Consider the following 16,260-nt stretch of genomic DNA (forward strand, 5'->3'; position numbering starts at 1 on the left):
CTTTTACAATTTTGCCACTTCTAGTCCATTTTTCTCCCTTCCTATAACTATCAGAATGATATTACTCCCTATTTTGACTCGCTTAATTCATTGATTTTAATCATAAAAAGGCAATGATAATTTCTTGGTAAAGTACATATAAACTTCATGAAGTAAAACTGCTGCACTGGGTATTCAGTAACGAAGACAAACTACTACAACTGAATTTCGAAGAAAGAATGTACGATGAATATTCAAGACCAAATATTGTTGATGCATTAAAGCTCTTGATTACTCTTGATTACTTGTTGATGCATTCAAGACCTAATAATCTAATTTAGTTAATGCATTAAAGCTCTTGATTACTCTTATATTCTGGTTAATATGAACTTCTACTAAATATTGTTGTATGCCATAACTCAAACTGTTTATATACTAGTTGCTAGTGCCTGTCAGATCATGGTTCAACACAAAACTCAATTTGTGACGATATAAATTAAATTCTATATGATTTGACCCACAAATAATTAAGCACTCATTTTGTGTGGACCAATAGCACCTACAAGAACAATTCATGAGAAAAATTGAAAAAGAAAAACATAAGTAAATAAATGTCTCCTCAAACGATCTTTCTTTGCAGCCTCAGCAGCTGTTTTTCTTTTGTTTCAATATTAGCCACAGTGGCTTTAATTTTTGTTCACTAAAGTACGGCCAACACCTAGTAAGAACATTGATCGCATAATACAAAACAAAAGAAACAGAAAATTCATGTCTCCTTAGGAGGAGCTTTCTTTGCGGCCTCAGCTGCTGCTTTCTCGGCTTCAATCTCGGCCACAATAGCATCGATTTCGGCTTCCTCAAGTTGACGCAAGCCTTGCTCTTTCGTCATCACAGCAACTTCAATGTTCTTGCCTCCGCTCTCAACGACCTTATTTCATACACCAAGAAGGAAAAGTCATAAGTGAAACAGTCATTATTGATTTATCCAGTTCCATATAAGATGAGTTACTAGCTCACACAAGCACTGTAATCATTCAAAACACATAAAAGAATCACTTATGACGATTCTATTGTTAGGTCGTGTCAAGCCAGTGTACAACCATCAGATTTATCAGGTTTGATTGTAAATTTGTCAAACAATATATGAAGAATCTGGCAGATGATTAAAGTAATAATGTGACTCCCTCTTGCAATCATGTACTATACACATCCTAATATAATTGCTTAAAAGTTCTGGGCTGTGTCGCAGCATAACAATTAAGGAACCCCTCACATAAATATTTTGCTTTTTAAGAACAAATTATCAGACAAGTGCTTGCTTTAGTCAATATATTATCAACCCACTAAATGATATTAGTGGATTTTTAAAGAATTCTTAAGTATAATTCAGTCGAACAAAACAAACAATTAACTGGAAAAATGGATAATGATGAAACTTTTGAGGCTAATACTACTTACCATCATCAACACTTATAACAAGCTGAAGTAAGGAAATATTAGATTGGATGCCTGAAATGATTTCATGATACTCACACAATTGTTTTTAATAAAACAACTGAAAAATAAAACTATTTAGTATTTACATGAATAAATTGCTAGATTATGTACCACATAGTTTGCCAGAACATGCATCAAGGACAAAGACTTGAAAGATTGGTACATTTTATGTAAGCAGAAAGGTTAGGCATGATTTCTGTATTGGAAAAATGAATGTAAACTCATAATTGAAGAAACCCTTTTAAATTCAAAGCATCATAAGATAGACACATGCAAAGAACAAAGGAGAAGAGTTCCCTTTAGCATTTGAAAGAAGAAAAACCTTCAAAATATTGCAGCAAGAAACCAAGATACATAATAAATTCAAGTATGCTTCCACCAAGACGAAAAGAACAAATGACCTCACCTCAAGCAATGCTCGGATAGCCAATTTTATGGTTTCTTGGCCAGAAACTTCCTTGTAGTTCTTCTCTAGGAACTCCCGGATGGAATTTGAGTTTCTACCAGTTGCGTTGGCTTTCCAAGCTGAGAATGTGCCAGAAGGATCCGTTTGGTACAGGGATGGTGTACCAGTGTATGGATCAAAACCAACAATCAAGGTTGAAAGGCCAAAGGGCCGAACACCACCACTTTGTGTGTACTTCTGCTGAAGACCTGCAATGTAACGAGTTATGTACTCTACCGTCACTGGATCCTCGACAGTAAGCCTATGGCTTTGACATTCAACTCTTGCCCTGTTTATAAGGACACGTGCATCAGCTTTTAGTCCTGCACAAGCAAGAGCAATGTGATCGTCCAGATTGACAATCTTCCTCACCGTTCTGCAAAAATATAATGCAACATAATGGTGAGACAAGTAAACACCATACTATCTCCTATATTGCTATATATAGCACACAACAGAAACTGCAAAACTCAATTCTTTGAGTGCTTCTAAAGAGGAGCTAACAATTCTTGCAAAGCATTGAGGGTTGTGGCAAAAGCATCTTAAAGGCCTTCCTGAAACTAAGAAATTACTTCACATCAAAAGTCCAAACACTACCGAAGGGATCCAATATTCTCAAACCTAGTCATTAGTGATCAAATTATATGCTAACCAAGCAACAGAAAGGTTTCAAAATGGAGCATTATACAACAAAATCAACCTATATATGTTCTATATCATACTTCAAAGCTAAAACAACATTTCTCTGCAAAATCATCCCAAAAATATCTACATTCTAGTGAGCATCCAAGTAAAATCAGCATATCAACACTGAAGTCAACATAGAATGCCTAATTAGAGAAAGTTCCAAATAAACATAAACCCTAGAAGCCATTCTCGGTACCAAAGGGATCTATCATCTATCTACCCTACAAAAATGTACTCAGCAAGATCACACCCCAGAAAGCCTAACCACAATAATTATCACAATAACAATTAGAAATACATTAGAAAAATTGAATCACAGAACTAGTAATTGGGGAGTGGAGGGTCCGAAAGATCACCATTTCAGGCAAAGTAAGAAAATTTCGGAGAGGGATTTTATGAAAAGTCGCAAACTTTGGGAACAAAAGTTTAAAATATAGGATTAGGGTTATGGTGTTACCTGGAGTCTTGGAGCTTGGCGGTGGATTTCTTCTCGACGCCGAGCACGACGTTGTCGGTGCCACGGACTCCAACGGCGGCGTTGCCCTTGCGGACGGCCTCGAGAGCGTATTCGACCTGGAAGAGGTGGCCGTCCGGCGAGAAGACGGTGATAGCTCTGTCGTACCTAGCCATGGGTGGTGGTGCGATTCAAATCTGTGTTGTTTAGTCAAAAAGGTTTCTTCTTTCTTTGCTTTGCTTTGTGTTTTAATTTGCTGATTCTTCTGTTGAGTGTGATGATGCAGTAGCAGCTGCTTAGGGAACAAGTATACTATAACACATTAACACTATTATTCTTATTGGGCTTTTTGGTCCTTTATTGGGCCTTCAATTTTTTGGTATTATGGGTCCATCTTTGCTTGCCAATTCCCCAACCACTGGCTCAATACTATTAACAAATTTTCTATAACCAGCTTGAATTGATAGAGTAGTCAGTCTACTCGTCTACTTAAATAAGTATCGGGTGTTCAAATTCTGTTTTGTGCATGCAATAATTTATTAGTTTAAAGAGTATTTCCTTACAAAAAGAAATTGTGAATGGAGTTTAGATCTAAAAGATATCGTGGGCAACAAAAAAATTTTCTATCGAAAAAAGTTTAAAGAGTATTTCCTGACAAAAAAGAAAGAGTATTTGGTTTGTATTTTTTATTTTTAATATTTTTATTTTATAGAATTTCATTTTTTTTTATTTTATAAAATCTTTAAAAAATAGAAAATACTAAATATGATAACAGAAAATAAAAATACAAATCAAATAATAACTAGTTCATTGAACTGAAAAAAAAAGTTTAACTAATTTAACTATGATGTGTGGTATGGTGTGGTGTGGCAAAGCTTGTTTTGTTCACTAATTATGTGGTTGGGAATTTGATTATTACTTATAGAAATAAAAAATATCTATGATAAATTATTTACTTAAAAGTTTTTACATTCATTGAGATTATATATGAGTCATTTATCAAAGTCCACCTTTCATTGTTAATGAAAATTGAGCTCATATCCTTGTAAAATATAAGATCATTATTACAAACCTTGTTAAGCATATATGGTAATTCATTTGTAATGCTTTCCCTTTTTATTCTATTCTTCAAGAGTATTTAATTTTTTTTCCTCTTATTTAAAAAAAAAAAAAAATCACACAAGAAGAAATGTGAAAATATGAGGAACAAAAACAATAAAAAGATTAAAAAAAAAAAAAAAAAAGAAGAAGAAAAGAAGGCCTTATCTGAATAATGGAAGAAGCAAAGAGCAACATTTACAACTGAATCAATTAAGGTAAATATGTTGAGCTATATTTTTCTTATGTTAATATATATATGTAGTAAACTTGAATACATATATATTATTCTTTTTGTACTTGCCTATGATGTCTAAAAAGAAGAGACTAAATCTATAAGTTAGGATATTGTTCTTCTTGTGAGAGAAAGAATAGTGGATTCCATCAATTTGAAGTCAATTGGTTTGGTTAAATAAGCATCCATTCCAACTTCTAAGCATTTGGCTTCATCACATGACATTGCATGAGCAGTGAGAGCAACTATTGGAATGTGAACTCCACTTCCCACTTCTGATTTTCTTATTGCTTTTGTTGCTTCATATCCATCCATCTTTGGCATCTATTTTCATCACAAAGACACAAACAAGAATTAGAAGCTAAACTCAAGTGTGACAGTTAACTATGATCTATATGGATGAAAAATTGAAAACAACTACTTTACATGAGGCACTATTTGCCAGCAATATCTGGGATCTTGGTAATTTTAATTAATTTTCAACTAGTTCTCTGTAGTTTAATAGTTTGTAAATAAAATTCTATGTTGTACAAATTTTTTAACCTAATTTAAGGTGAGTTTGGTTTGCGTTTTCATTTTCAATATTTTTTTGTTTTCAGAATTTCGTAAAGAAAAAAAAAACGACGTGAAAACAGAAAAATATAAACACGAACCAAACGTACATCTAAAACTTTTCTAACAAAGTCGTAGTTTTTATAGTTTAGATTTTGAGAAAATAAATAGGTCCTGACTTTATAATTCAAAGACACATAAGTCTCTAAGTAATGAAAAATACAAAAACGTCCCTCACTTTTTATAATAGGAGACATTTAAGATGTCTCGCGTTTTAGAAAGTGACGGACGTTTTTGTATTTTCATTTAGTCGAAGACTTATTTGTTTTTGAGATAAAAGGTCAGAGACCTATTTGTCGTTCTAACAAAGTTCCTATACTTTTGGTTTTTTTGTATAATCATGAAGGAGCTTCTAAAACTTTTAAGATAAAATGAATACTAATACAGCTTTTTTTCATTTTCAGTTCATACCTGACAATCCATTAGGACCAAGTCATATGAAGGGAAACTGAGAATTTCAGTTTGAGAAGATGATGATCTTGTGTTCCTTTCATTCAAGTTTGAGTCTCTTCTAAAATCTTCAACACCAAGCAAGCCATTCAAAGCATCCACTGCTGCTTGTCCATCACCAACTGCTACAACACTTGCTCCCATCTTCTCAAGCATTATGGTTGCAACTCTTTGAATCACAGGTGTGTCTTCTGCAAGCAATATCCTTAACCCTTCAAGAGATTTCTTTCCATTTACCGGCCTAGCCGAGCCGCCGATGATCCTATGCTCTTCTTTGCCTCTGCTCTCAGAATCTTCACCTTGATGAGCTTCTCTTGGAAAATAGTCTTGTTCTGGAGACAATGATTTTGGAGAGTTTTGGTTATTTTGACATAACTCTTCCTTCTTTGGAGTATTATTAGCTTCTGAATGTTCATCTGTTAATCCTATTAAGCAGTTGTTAATCCTATACAGTGATAATCTATGAAACTGCTCAACCTTCTCACTTTTTTTTTCATGATTAGTACTACTAACAGGATTACAAGGACCTGATTCGGATATGTCCGAATCGTCCGAGCTAGCAGCATCACAATGAGTATAATCACTCTCATGAAGCTCATCCATGTTCTTCTTTTGCATCTCATGATTTCTCTCTTTTACAACTTCCTCCAAAATGTGAACAATTTTTGCTTTGTAAAGTGGTTTGTTAACTGTCATCATATATCCTTTTCTTCTAAGCTCCATTTTAATGGTGTTAGAGGTGTCATGGTTTAGAACCCATATAAATTTCGCCCTCCCCACATATCTGTGAAGAAAGTTAAGCTGCTCCTTCCATATATCTGTGCTCAAATCGAGTAGTCCTATGTCGACTGCGATGACAAAAACTGGATTCTTGATTTCTTGTATGCTAAGTAACTTGGACTTCAAACTCTCATGTATTGGATAGTGTAAATCAAAGTCATTGTTAATTCCTGCTGAATTCCTTGTATGAAAGAGTTCCCTTAGAATTTGTGTTAATCCATTCCATTCAGATGCTTCCATTGTGAACACCCCATTTTTCTGCAGCCACTTAGATGTGATTGATCTTCCCATGTTGCCGTGCAGTGCAAGCAATACCTGAAACAATGCATATTATTTCAGGACTTAGGCCGTGTTTGGTAAGCGTCTTAGGAGAGAAATACAGAGACATTAAGACAAAGACAAGAGTGATAATTCTACTCACCACTAAGCCATTGTTTGCAATATCTACCAAACAATGTTGTTCTGTGTCATCCCCGGCCGTATCGAGGCGCAGGTATAATCTCATCAGTGTTCCGGGACCTTCCTTTTTGACAACTTTGATTTCTCCACCCATCTTATTAACCTGCCACCCCAGAGAACTAAAGAGATCAAATGCATTTATATACAAATCTAGGCATGAAAATCTGATTTTCTAAATAATGTTCTCTATATGCAAAGTAATGTTAAAGCTTAAAACATGCAACTGATATTAGCATATGCTTCATGCTAGCACAGGGTTTTTGTTGTTACAATCACATTAATGGTGATTTTTAATGGTATTTGTACTTGAATTGTGGAAAACATAACATATTAAGGGTCTAACTCACCAAGCTTCTGACAATGCAAAGACCAAGGCCAGTACCTCCATGCCTGAAAATAAGTAAAGGTTCCATAACTACCTAGGCCTTCAGCCCATATCATTTCAAAGGTTCTTTCTACTATTGGATATATGTTCAAAATAAATTGAATTTGAAAGTGCAATTGACAACTCTAGATAATAATAAATAAAATCAGGTTCATTTGTTAGCTAAAAGAAAATTTCAGCAGATTTTATGTTAAAACTTAAATTACTTACAGTCTAGTAGTTGAGGGATCTGCTTGCTCAAAGCTTTCAAACACAGAATCCCATTTACTTGGATCAATACCTATAAATGCATGAGATTCATATGAATAAGTTATATATAAACATGTCAAATAAATACAAACAGCCTAACCTGATAATTACATAAGGATTCCACGACTTGAACCCGTGACCTTGAGGTTTCACAGACACAGGCTAAATCTTTTTAAGACAAGTTTAGCAAGGTTCTTACCACAGCCGGTGTCATCAACTTCAAACCATAGGATTGCTTTGTTATCCCTCTTAGAAGTCCTCTTTGCATGGTTCTCATGTTGCCTTGCTCTAGTCTTTTGTGCACATTGTAAATTCTTCTCTTCCATAAGATAATTTGCATTATCACTACATGGATTTGGATTCTCAAACCATCCTCTCAGAATAATGTGACCAGCTGAAACCGATTCAAAGGGTTAAGATTAGTAATCCTAGTTATTTATTTATTGATTGATTTATTTGATTCATAGTAAAAGAACCAATATGACAAATCTTTATAAGATTTTCTTAACTTCTTCACCAGCACTACTTGTGTAGAAAAACTTGAACATAAATTTTGGCTTACAAGGAGTAAATTTAATTGAGTTGTTGATCAAATTTGCAAAAATTTGGACTACTCTAGCAGAGTCGCCGCGAACTAGCTTCGGCATATCATCTGCAAAAAATTAAAATGTTGCATCAGAATCATTGTTGAAGAGATTTCTAGTCACCAAAATAAGATTTTAGATTCATACTAAAATATGATTCATATTATATACTAACCAGATAGGTCTAAGACAGTCTCTACACTGTGATTCATGCATTGCACTGAAAACATATCCACTAGTCCTTCAAGTTCCCTTCCCAAGTCGAATTCAGCATCTTCTAGAACTAGCTTTCCTGATTCCACCTATATTCTATGAATCTTTAGAAAGTTTTTCCAAACAAGTAAGTGCATATTTTTTCAAGGAACTTATAATTGAATGTTCTTGAGCAAAATAATTAAATATGTCACCTTGCTGAGATCCAAGATGTTATTAAGAAGCCGGAGCAGCGCAGTCGAGCATTTTCTTATCTGAGTAACCGTTGCACACTGCTCGTTGGTTAGACAGTCGTCGGACATAAGAATGTCGAGTAGGCCAATTATTGCAGCCATAGGTGTCCTCAATTCATGGCTGCAATGCACCAAAAAGAAGGATCCTAATTACATGTTTGATAAAACAAAAGTAGATACCAAAATCTATACACAATTTTAGCATAATCAATCAGATTGAAGCTGAGAAAATCAACCTCATGTTTGCAAGAAATTGGCTCTTATAGTTGCTTGATGCCTCTGCCTTTCTTCTAGCTTCAAGCTGACTAATAAGTTCTGCTCTTAGTTTCATTTCTTTTGAGACTCCATTTGTCAAAATCAAAATGCAAACCCATCCAATGACTATAATACACATTGATGCAGATATCAGAATAACCAAAGTCTTGAAGGCTCTTTTATCTTCCTGGCCTAATATATGCTTTCTTGGAATGATTATTACACCAACCTGCCACAAAATTCAAGCAATTAATTTGAAATATAGTAGTAGTTGGTTATTCACAGATTCTTTTTAAATCCTAAAGGCATTGTATTTGTATTCAACTGTACCATAGGAAGTCTCTTCAAGTTTAGGAAGAACGAATCGATGTAATATCTGTCGTGGCCTAGCCTGACATTCGCGACATGAACCTCATGGCTAGGAGGGAATTTGTTACCAGAACTTTTCTTCAAATACTCAGCTCCAAGCCTTATCACTTCATCTTCACAATCTACAGCCATCTTAAGCTTAGGAGGCTTTGTTGAATTTGTAAGAAGAGGTGCATCAGTGGAAGTTGCAAGCAAGTAACCTTCTAGAGAAGTTAAATACATATGTCCACTATGCAACTCAACAAGCTCCTTCATTAACTGTCCTACACTATAAAGTGCAGTTGTTACTCCCACCACAGCCACAATACTCTTGTTAGAAGGATCCCAAACAGGCAATGCAGCCGAAAGCAAAGGCGAATCTGTGAACTTGCTCACGACGACACGCCATGAAGCCACCCCATCAGGGACTTGGGATAGGCCTGCTATGTGGATTGAGTCTTCTGGGGCAATCTGCATTGCTTTTCCAATCTTTTCGCCGGTGACAGGATCCAATGGCTGGCGATACCATACAGCAGACTTGTTATCATGATCATTCCAAGATTCTTGAGAAGAAAGTGATGAATAATTAATGTCACTGTTAGAGCTACTTGCACTTGCACCAATGGAATAATTTGCAAGATCAGAGTAAATATAGAATGTGTTGTTATCTTTAAGGTCTCTATGGAATGCTTGAACAAAACCATTATTGTATTTGACAGTGATTGAGTTAAGAGCTTTTCTACTAGCAAAAAGTGCCCATGTTACTGCTCTCATTGCTTCATACATCTGCTAAGAATTAAAAAAACAGAACAAATAAGCAAACTGATAGTAAAGTGATATTACCAATCACAAGTTTAATTTTGATGCAATGATAATGTAAATTACACAGTCGTTCAATTATATCCCTTCTTTCAGATGATTATTCACGCAATTAATGTAAAAAGTAGTTCGTTTTTATCGACGTGTCGTTATGCGATTGAATGATAAAACTGCTTTATGCATCAAGATTAAATTCAAAACATAACTATAAGGTTTAATTATTTTGCAGTCATTATAGTCTGGCCTAGTTTCCAATTTGATCACTATAGTTTAACAATTTCTATCAAGTCCCTAGAGAAATTTACCATTACAAGAAGAAAAAATGCTTGAATTGAATAAACTGTTGTTTCACCTTACAAATTTAGATAAAGATCAATTGAATTATATGAAAATTTGAAAACTTTGCAATAGTAAGGACTTGATTACACAACTTAATTAAAATTGAATGGAAAAACAATGAAAATTGATTAACCTCAACTTGGTTTTCTTGAGTGGTAAGATTGCCATGGCTTCTAATCACATACTGAGAAAGCTTGACCTGAGCCATTGTAATTTCAGAAGTAGAATTCAAAATGTTCCACATCCTCAAGATTGGGCGTTGTAGAAGCTCATAACGCAAGTCATAGGCTAAGCTATTAAGAGATTTTGTTGTATAAATCTTTGTGAAATGCCATGTTAGTATAGTAAGAAGACCAATCAAGATAGCTAGCATAACCTACATGATGAAACAGAATCAATGGTTAGAAATTAGAACAACAAAAATGGTTATTTCATTTTATGCACATCAAAGGATCAAATCTAACTAAGCCTTGTAATTAGCACTAAGAATTTCTCTCAGCAAATCATTCACATTGTAACTACCAACATAGGTTGGTCGAGTGGTAGACTAACTAGTCCACTTTCTGATAGTCTCAAGTTTGAGTCCTACATACAGATTCTCGAGACAAATTAGTCGAATTTCTGGTAATAAGATCAAAATACTAACATAGGCCGAAACAATTCTCCGGCCGAAAATTAGCCTGATTTCTGATAATATGATCCAAATACCGGTGGCAAAACCAAACAAAGTTTACACTTTACATTGTAACTAACATCTAAAACTTAAAAACAATCATATAAGTTAGAATTGAATTGATATTTTACCATGATTGCAAGACGAACCACAAAGACACTATAGTATTTTGATAGGCACAGAGTACTAGCATACTGAAATTCTTCCTTTTCCACATCCCTTTGGAGAATTCTTGAGCCAATTGGGGTGCTACTATTTTTCTTACAAGAAGTAGCAAAACCCCATAATCTACCAAAGACATGTCTGAACTTGGTAGTAGCCATTGTTGTTGTTGATCTTGATCCTTGTGAGCATATGTGGAACTACTTTAAGAAGATGAGTTTATAAAGTAGCTAGATAGATAGATAGCAGCACATTGGATTCAAAGAATTCAAGGTTCCATTTTCAAACTTCAACTTGTTTTTGTGTTTGTGTTTGTTAAGATTATTAGAGATAAGTTCTTCACTGTTTAATAATGTGCTGCTTGTACTTTGTGTCATTTCCCACTCTTAGTGTAGAACTCTAAAAGAGTGTGTTATAATAATTTATTGTTATTTATTTGAGTATTAATTTTTTGTGGACAGCATTCACACAATTGTGGAATTAAATTAAATCACATACATGTAAGTGATCACTGGTAATTTCTCTGTTGAGTTATGATGAATTTAAATATCTGAACTTGTTATGAGTATACCACTACTGATGAAAATTGATAAAAAAATTTAGAAAAAAACCCAAAATAACCCTGACAATTACTTCAAAAGACAACGAGACCCTTGACAAAAAAAATCCAACTCGGCTCTTGACAATTATCTCGAAAGGACAACGAGGCCCCTGTGTCAAAAAAAGTCAATGTTGTTTTTGTTTTGGCACAGGGGTTAATCAGTCAAAAAAAAAAAAAGATCAGGGGCCAGATTATGTGTTTTTATTTCTTGGGGGCCTCGTTGTCCTTTCGAGGTAATTGTTAAGGGTCAGGTGGAGTATTCACTCTAAAATTTACTGTATTTCAGATTTATTTATTATTTGTCATTAATATATTACAACCATAATTATTATCAAAATCAAATTGGTAATAATGACTTGATCCAAATACTGAATCATTGAATTAGTAGTTTTTGTCTTTTTATTAATATTTTCTAATTTAAATCTTTTAAAAATATTGTACTAAGAGAATTAACTATAATTTTTCTTACAAAATTAGTTAAATTCTTAATAATAACATTTGAAAATTAATGATAGATAAGATTATTTATAGTTATTTATATTTTATTTTTAAATGTAAAAATAAGATCTAAAAAAATTGCTATTATGTTTAGAATTTGGTCATAATACTTTTAAGGTGACTATTCTATAAAATATTTTCGTATTAAAATAATAATTGAGAACTATTAAATAATTTAATATTAGATTACTACTTGACATATACATATTTGTATCTCAATATATATAGTAAGAGAATTAACTATAATTTTTCTTACAAAATTTGTTAAATTCTTAATAATAACATTTGAAAATTAATGATAGATAAGAAAATATTATTTATAGTTATTTATATTTTATTTTTAAATGTAAAAATAAGATTTAAAAAAGTTGCTATTATGTTTAGAATTTGGTCATAATACTTTTAAGGTGACTATTCTATAAAAATATTTTCTTATTAAAATAATAATCGAGAACTATTAAATAATTTAATATTAAATTACTTCTTGACAATTGACATATACATATTTGTATATCAATTATCATTTCATTTTTCACAAGAAAACTAGTTATTTTTAAATCCTTAAAGAGTTGTTCTATTCCTTAGTATGTGTTATCCTTGGTGACAATATTTTTTATGCCAAATTTGCCCTTATGCTATGTCCCCTTAGCTTGGCCCAAATCCACCGTTGGCGCCATTTGAACCACACTTAGGGCTATTGCAAGTTTGCAACGAACAAAAGGAAGGGACCATGACCATGACCAATCATGATTCATTGATTCTTATGTTTGGGTTTGGATACTATGAATTTGTGCAATGTTGGTCCACAATCTTAACTTTTGTCTTCAATCATGCTGCTTCCTCCAACCAAGGAATAAAAGTTAAATAATTAACATCTTTCTATGTTCTTTATACTTATATCTATGATTTTTAGTTTATTAAGTGTCACTAATAATAATCCTTTTTAAAAGGTTTTATGCGAATACTATATTGTTTTCATATTCTCATAACATGTATTAGGAGAAATTAGAGAACAACTTGGTAGACAATAAATTGGTTTTCAACTATTAGATAGCCAACATTATTTATTTTGGCTTTATTAATTGTAAATATCTCTACAAACCTTACAATTATTCATACTAAATTCAACTTTGAATTTTAAAATTAAAAAATTGCAGAATATTCTCATTAATTAGACAATCTTCAAAATAAAATGTCCAAAATTTTAGCATTCAGATCATTTTTCTCTTCATTTCATCTCTCTTATATTTATTTCGCAGTTTCTATAGTTTCTAGAAGGGTAAAGTATCATTTTTGTCCCCAACGTTTGGGGTAAGTTCTAAAGTTGTCCCTAACATTTAAATCGTCTTATTTAAATCCCTAACATTTTAAAATTGGCTCAATGTTGTCCTGCCATTAGGAATCTGTTAACAGAATTGACGGCGGAACAAAATTGAGACGATTTTAAAACATTAGAGACTTAAATATGACAAAAACGTCGGGAACAAAAACGATACATAGAAATAAATTTTAATTTTATCCATCAATAATATTAATTTTTTACGGTACATAATTATTATTCAATTATTTTTTAATCACATCTAAGTAAATTACACTTAATCATATTACTTTCATTCTAAATAAATTTATTTTTTATAATTTTACTCTTAAAAATTTTTACTCATCATAAAATATTTGTAGAATGACCAGTAAATAAACTTGCGGAAAAAAATTTCAATTTTTTTACGACAAATAACTACTTAATTTATTTTACAACATTTCAGACTATATTGATCCCAAGAAAATTTTAAATTTTACACTTTAATTTTTAATAAATTTTTATTCTCTATAGGTCCACAAAAATTATTTCTTTCAGACAAAATTATCCTTCTGTTGTTTTAAAAGAGGACTAATTTATCTTATAGTAATATTTTTTTATCTAATTCTCTTATAATTATTTTTTTAAGAATTTATGTATCCAGCATGTATAATAAAAATTTGATTGAAAATGATAAAGATGCTAATTTATTTGACAGAATTTGATCACATACATGTGTAATTTTGATTTATTTCAAGAGATGTATGTGATTTATCTTTTATTATTTAGTAATAGAAATGGTAGATAACTTAGGGAAACCATAGTAGGGCATCAAAATGAGGGGTAGGTAGTTAATATTTTATCTAATATATTGTGATACCTAAAAGCAGAGATGCTTTTGTAATCTAAATTGTTGGCATTTATTTGGCAAAGGAAATTAAAGCCAAATTGAAGTAGCATGATAATAAAGTGAAAAGTAGGGCAATAATCAAATTAATTAAAAATGAGCAAATGTCAATCTCTTTTTTCTTCAATAATGGGTGGTAGCTGTTAATCAACTCATGATGATGATGAGATCATTATCACAAATTTAAACAAATTAAACACATGTGAAGCAAGGAGCATGTAGCAAAATTAATATTTAGTCAACCATGCATAACCATATAACAAAACTTTTTGTGCTCCAACTCACTAATCCATATCCAACTCACTACATTTTTGAATTAGAATAATATGGATTTAATTTTAAGCACTAAGTGGCTAAAGGGTAATTAAATGATATCTTTCTAATGTTTTAATTTCAAGTGGCAAAAAGCTTGAATTGCTATTTGCTTGGTGCAAACATCCTCCACACTATTACATTTCCATTGCACCGCTAGAAGAAAAAATAACCAACAAATTATATTAAAAGATTCAAAAAAAAAAAATATATATATATATAAGGTAATTATCTTTTCCACTAAGTTACAACCAAGTTGTTTTGTTTCAAAGTAAAGTATTAACTAAAGTTATATATTGATTGTGCCACAAAATAAATTATCATGTGTTTTCTTCACTTCTAAATTTAGGTATCTTCTACAAAAAGAGACAAACATATCATCAATCTTGGTTAATTATATTCAAGTGTACCAAATGAAAGAAAAAATTTTTTGAATAATGGATTGGGACTTTGAGTCCATTTTATCCTATTCACTTTATATGTCTACTTTGAATATGTAAATATAAGCTAACATTTATCAGAAAAGAATTTTGATGTTCTATTCTATTATTCCATGAATTAATGTAGATACCAGCTCTTTGGGCCATAAAGGAATTACATTCCTTAGGTCCATTAACTATGTGAATATATTTTCTTAGCAGTGAAATTTAGGTTTAATTACTCTATTGGTTCCTATAGTTTTGCGAAATTTTTAATTAGGTTTCTATATATTTTTTTAATTGAGTCATTGCACCAAATTTTATTTTTAATTAGATTCCTATACTTTTTTTCTTTTTATTTAGGTTCCTGCACTAATTTTTTTCCTTAATTGGATCCCTATATAATTAAACCAATTACTGTTAAAAGGGACCGAATTGAAGAAAAAAAAATTGGTATAAAGACCCAATTAAAAGGAAAAAAAAAGTATAGAGACCTAATTGAAAATTTTGTGAAACTATAAAACCAATAGAGTAATTAAACCTAAAATTTCTCTAAAGAAAAATAATATTTACTCTATTGTTTATACTTTTTTTGTAGTTGTCGTTGTATTACTGTTTATACTTTTTATATTTTTTATGATATAAAAAATATTTGTTTTCTTTTTTATCATTAGTTTTAATGTCAAGTAAAAGTATATATATATATATATATATATATATATATATATATATATATATATATATATATATATATATATATATATTTAACATCTGTGCCATCATCTTTTTACTTAATTTTTTTCCTATTAGTCCTATTAATCTACAATTTTATTTATTAAATATGTAAAATTATAATAAATGTGAGATTAATTAAGATAATAAGTAATTTATACTCTAACAAAGAACTCTTAGGTTCGAGTCATATAAATAGCAAAAAAATATTTGTTTATATACATGATAAAGATACTTTAGGGATAAAAATGTGTGCATAAACTCCTCTTTAATCCAGATTATGTTTAGTAGATTAAATATTAAGGAGAATTAGTGTAACACAGGAATCTATGTCCAATCCTGCTTAAAGAACTCTAAGCAATTCATCACTTAATCTATCAAAATTAGTGGACGATGTTTCTTTTGCATTTGGATTCATTCATTCTGGATGGAATCTTCTGTAAAGCAAAATTATCCAGATATCATAAAAAAACTAATACAAAAATAAATATAATTAATTACAAGACACTAAGCTAGCTAGTGAGTGCACCATATGCAT

The 16,260-nt window shown here is 31.6% G+C and overlaps 2 protein-coding genes across 3 annotated transcripts; both read right to left on the reverse strand.

Moving 5' to 3' along the window:
• Positions 1-563: 563 nt before the first annotated feature.
• Positions 564-4,314, reverse strand: LOC112719641 (proteasome subunit alpha type-7). Its single transcript, XM_025770283.3, has 3 exons — positions 3,066-4,314; positions 1,883-2,297; positions 564-907 (listed from the first exon to the last, which is right to left on the reverse strand). The coding sequence occupies exons 1-3, from the start codon at positions 3,236-3,238 to the stop codon at positions 746-748; spliced, it is 750 nt and encodes a 249-aa protein (XP_025626068.1). The 5' UTR covers positions 3,239-4,314; the 3' UTR covers positions 564-745.
• LOC112719643 (histidine kinase 1) lies at positions 4,314-11,472 on the reverse strand. Of its 2 annotated transcripts, none has more exons than XM_025770284.3 (13): positions 10,926-11,472; positions 10,255-10,497; positions 8,946-9,749; positions 8,597-8,844; positions 8,322-8,481; positions 8,090-8,216; positions 7,893-7,982; positions 7,530-7,724; positions 7,292-7,361; positions 7,044-7,086; positions 6,659-6,799; positions 5,419-6,552; positions 4,314-4,719 (listed from the first exon to the last, which is right to left on the reverse strand). In XM_025770284.3, exons 1-13 carry the CDS (start codon positions 11,115-11,117, stop codon positions 4,501-4,503), a joined length of 3,666 nt encoding a protein of 1,221 aa, XP_025626069.1. In that variant the 5' UTR covers positions 11,118-11,472; the 3' UTR covers positions 4,314-4,500. The 2 variants fall into 2 exon arrangements, with proteins under 2 accessions (XP_025626069.1, XP_072063934.1); XM_072207833.1 differs by having other exon boundaries at positions 8,946-9,752; positions 10,926-11,458.
• Positions 11,473-16,260: the final 4,788 nt, after the last annotated feature.

Source organism: Arachis hypogaea, chromosome 11 (genome assembly GCF_003086295.3).
Source record: "Arachis hypogaea cultivar Tifrunner chromosome 11, arahy.Tifrunner.gnm2.J5K5, whole genome shotgun sequence".
NCBI classification, from domain to species: domain Eukaryota; kingdom Viridiplantae; phylum Streptophyta; class Magnoliopsida; order Fabales; family Fabaceae; genus Arachis; species Arachis hypogaea.

What these genes read in the sequence shown, in the direction of transcription:
- LOC112719643 (XM_072207833.1), bottom strand. Translation starts at nt 11,117, where the DNA reads ATGGCTACTACCAAGTTCAGACATGTCTTTGGTAGATTATGGGGTTTT. An exon ending in AGTTGATGACACCGGCTGTG is followed by an intron (nt 7,362 to 7,529) that starts GTAAGAACCTTG and finishes ATGCATTTATAG; the next exon opens with GTATTGATCCAAGTAAATGG. An exon ending in GATCCCTCAACTACTAGACT is followed by an intron (nt 7,087 to 7,291) that starts GTAAGTAATTTA and finishes ACTTATTTTCAG; the next exon opens with GCATGGAGGTACTGGCCTTG.
- LOC112719641 (XM_025770283.3), bottom strand. Translation starts at nt 3,238, where the DNA reads ATGGCTAGGTACGACAGAGCTATCACCGTCTTCTCGCCGGACGGCCAC. An exon ending in GCCAAGCTCCAAGACTCCAG is followed by an intron (nt 2,298 to 3,065) that starts GTAACACCATAA and finishes ATATTTTTGCAG; the next exon opens with AACGGTGAGGAAGATTGTCA. An exon ending in CTATCCGAGCATTGCTTGAG is followed by an intron (nt 908 to 1,882) that starts GTGAGGTCATTT and finishes GTATGAAATAAG; the next exon opens with GTCGTTGAGAGCGGAGGCAA.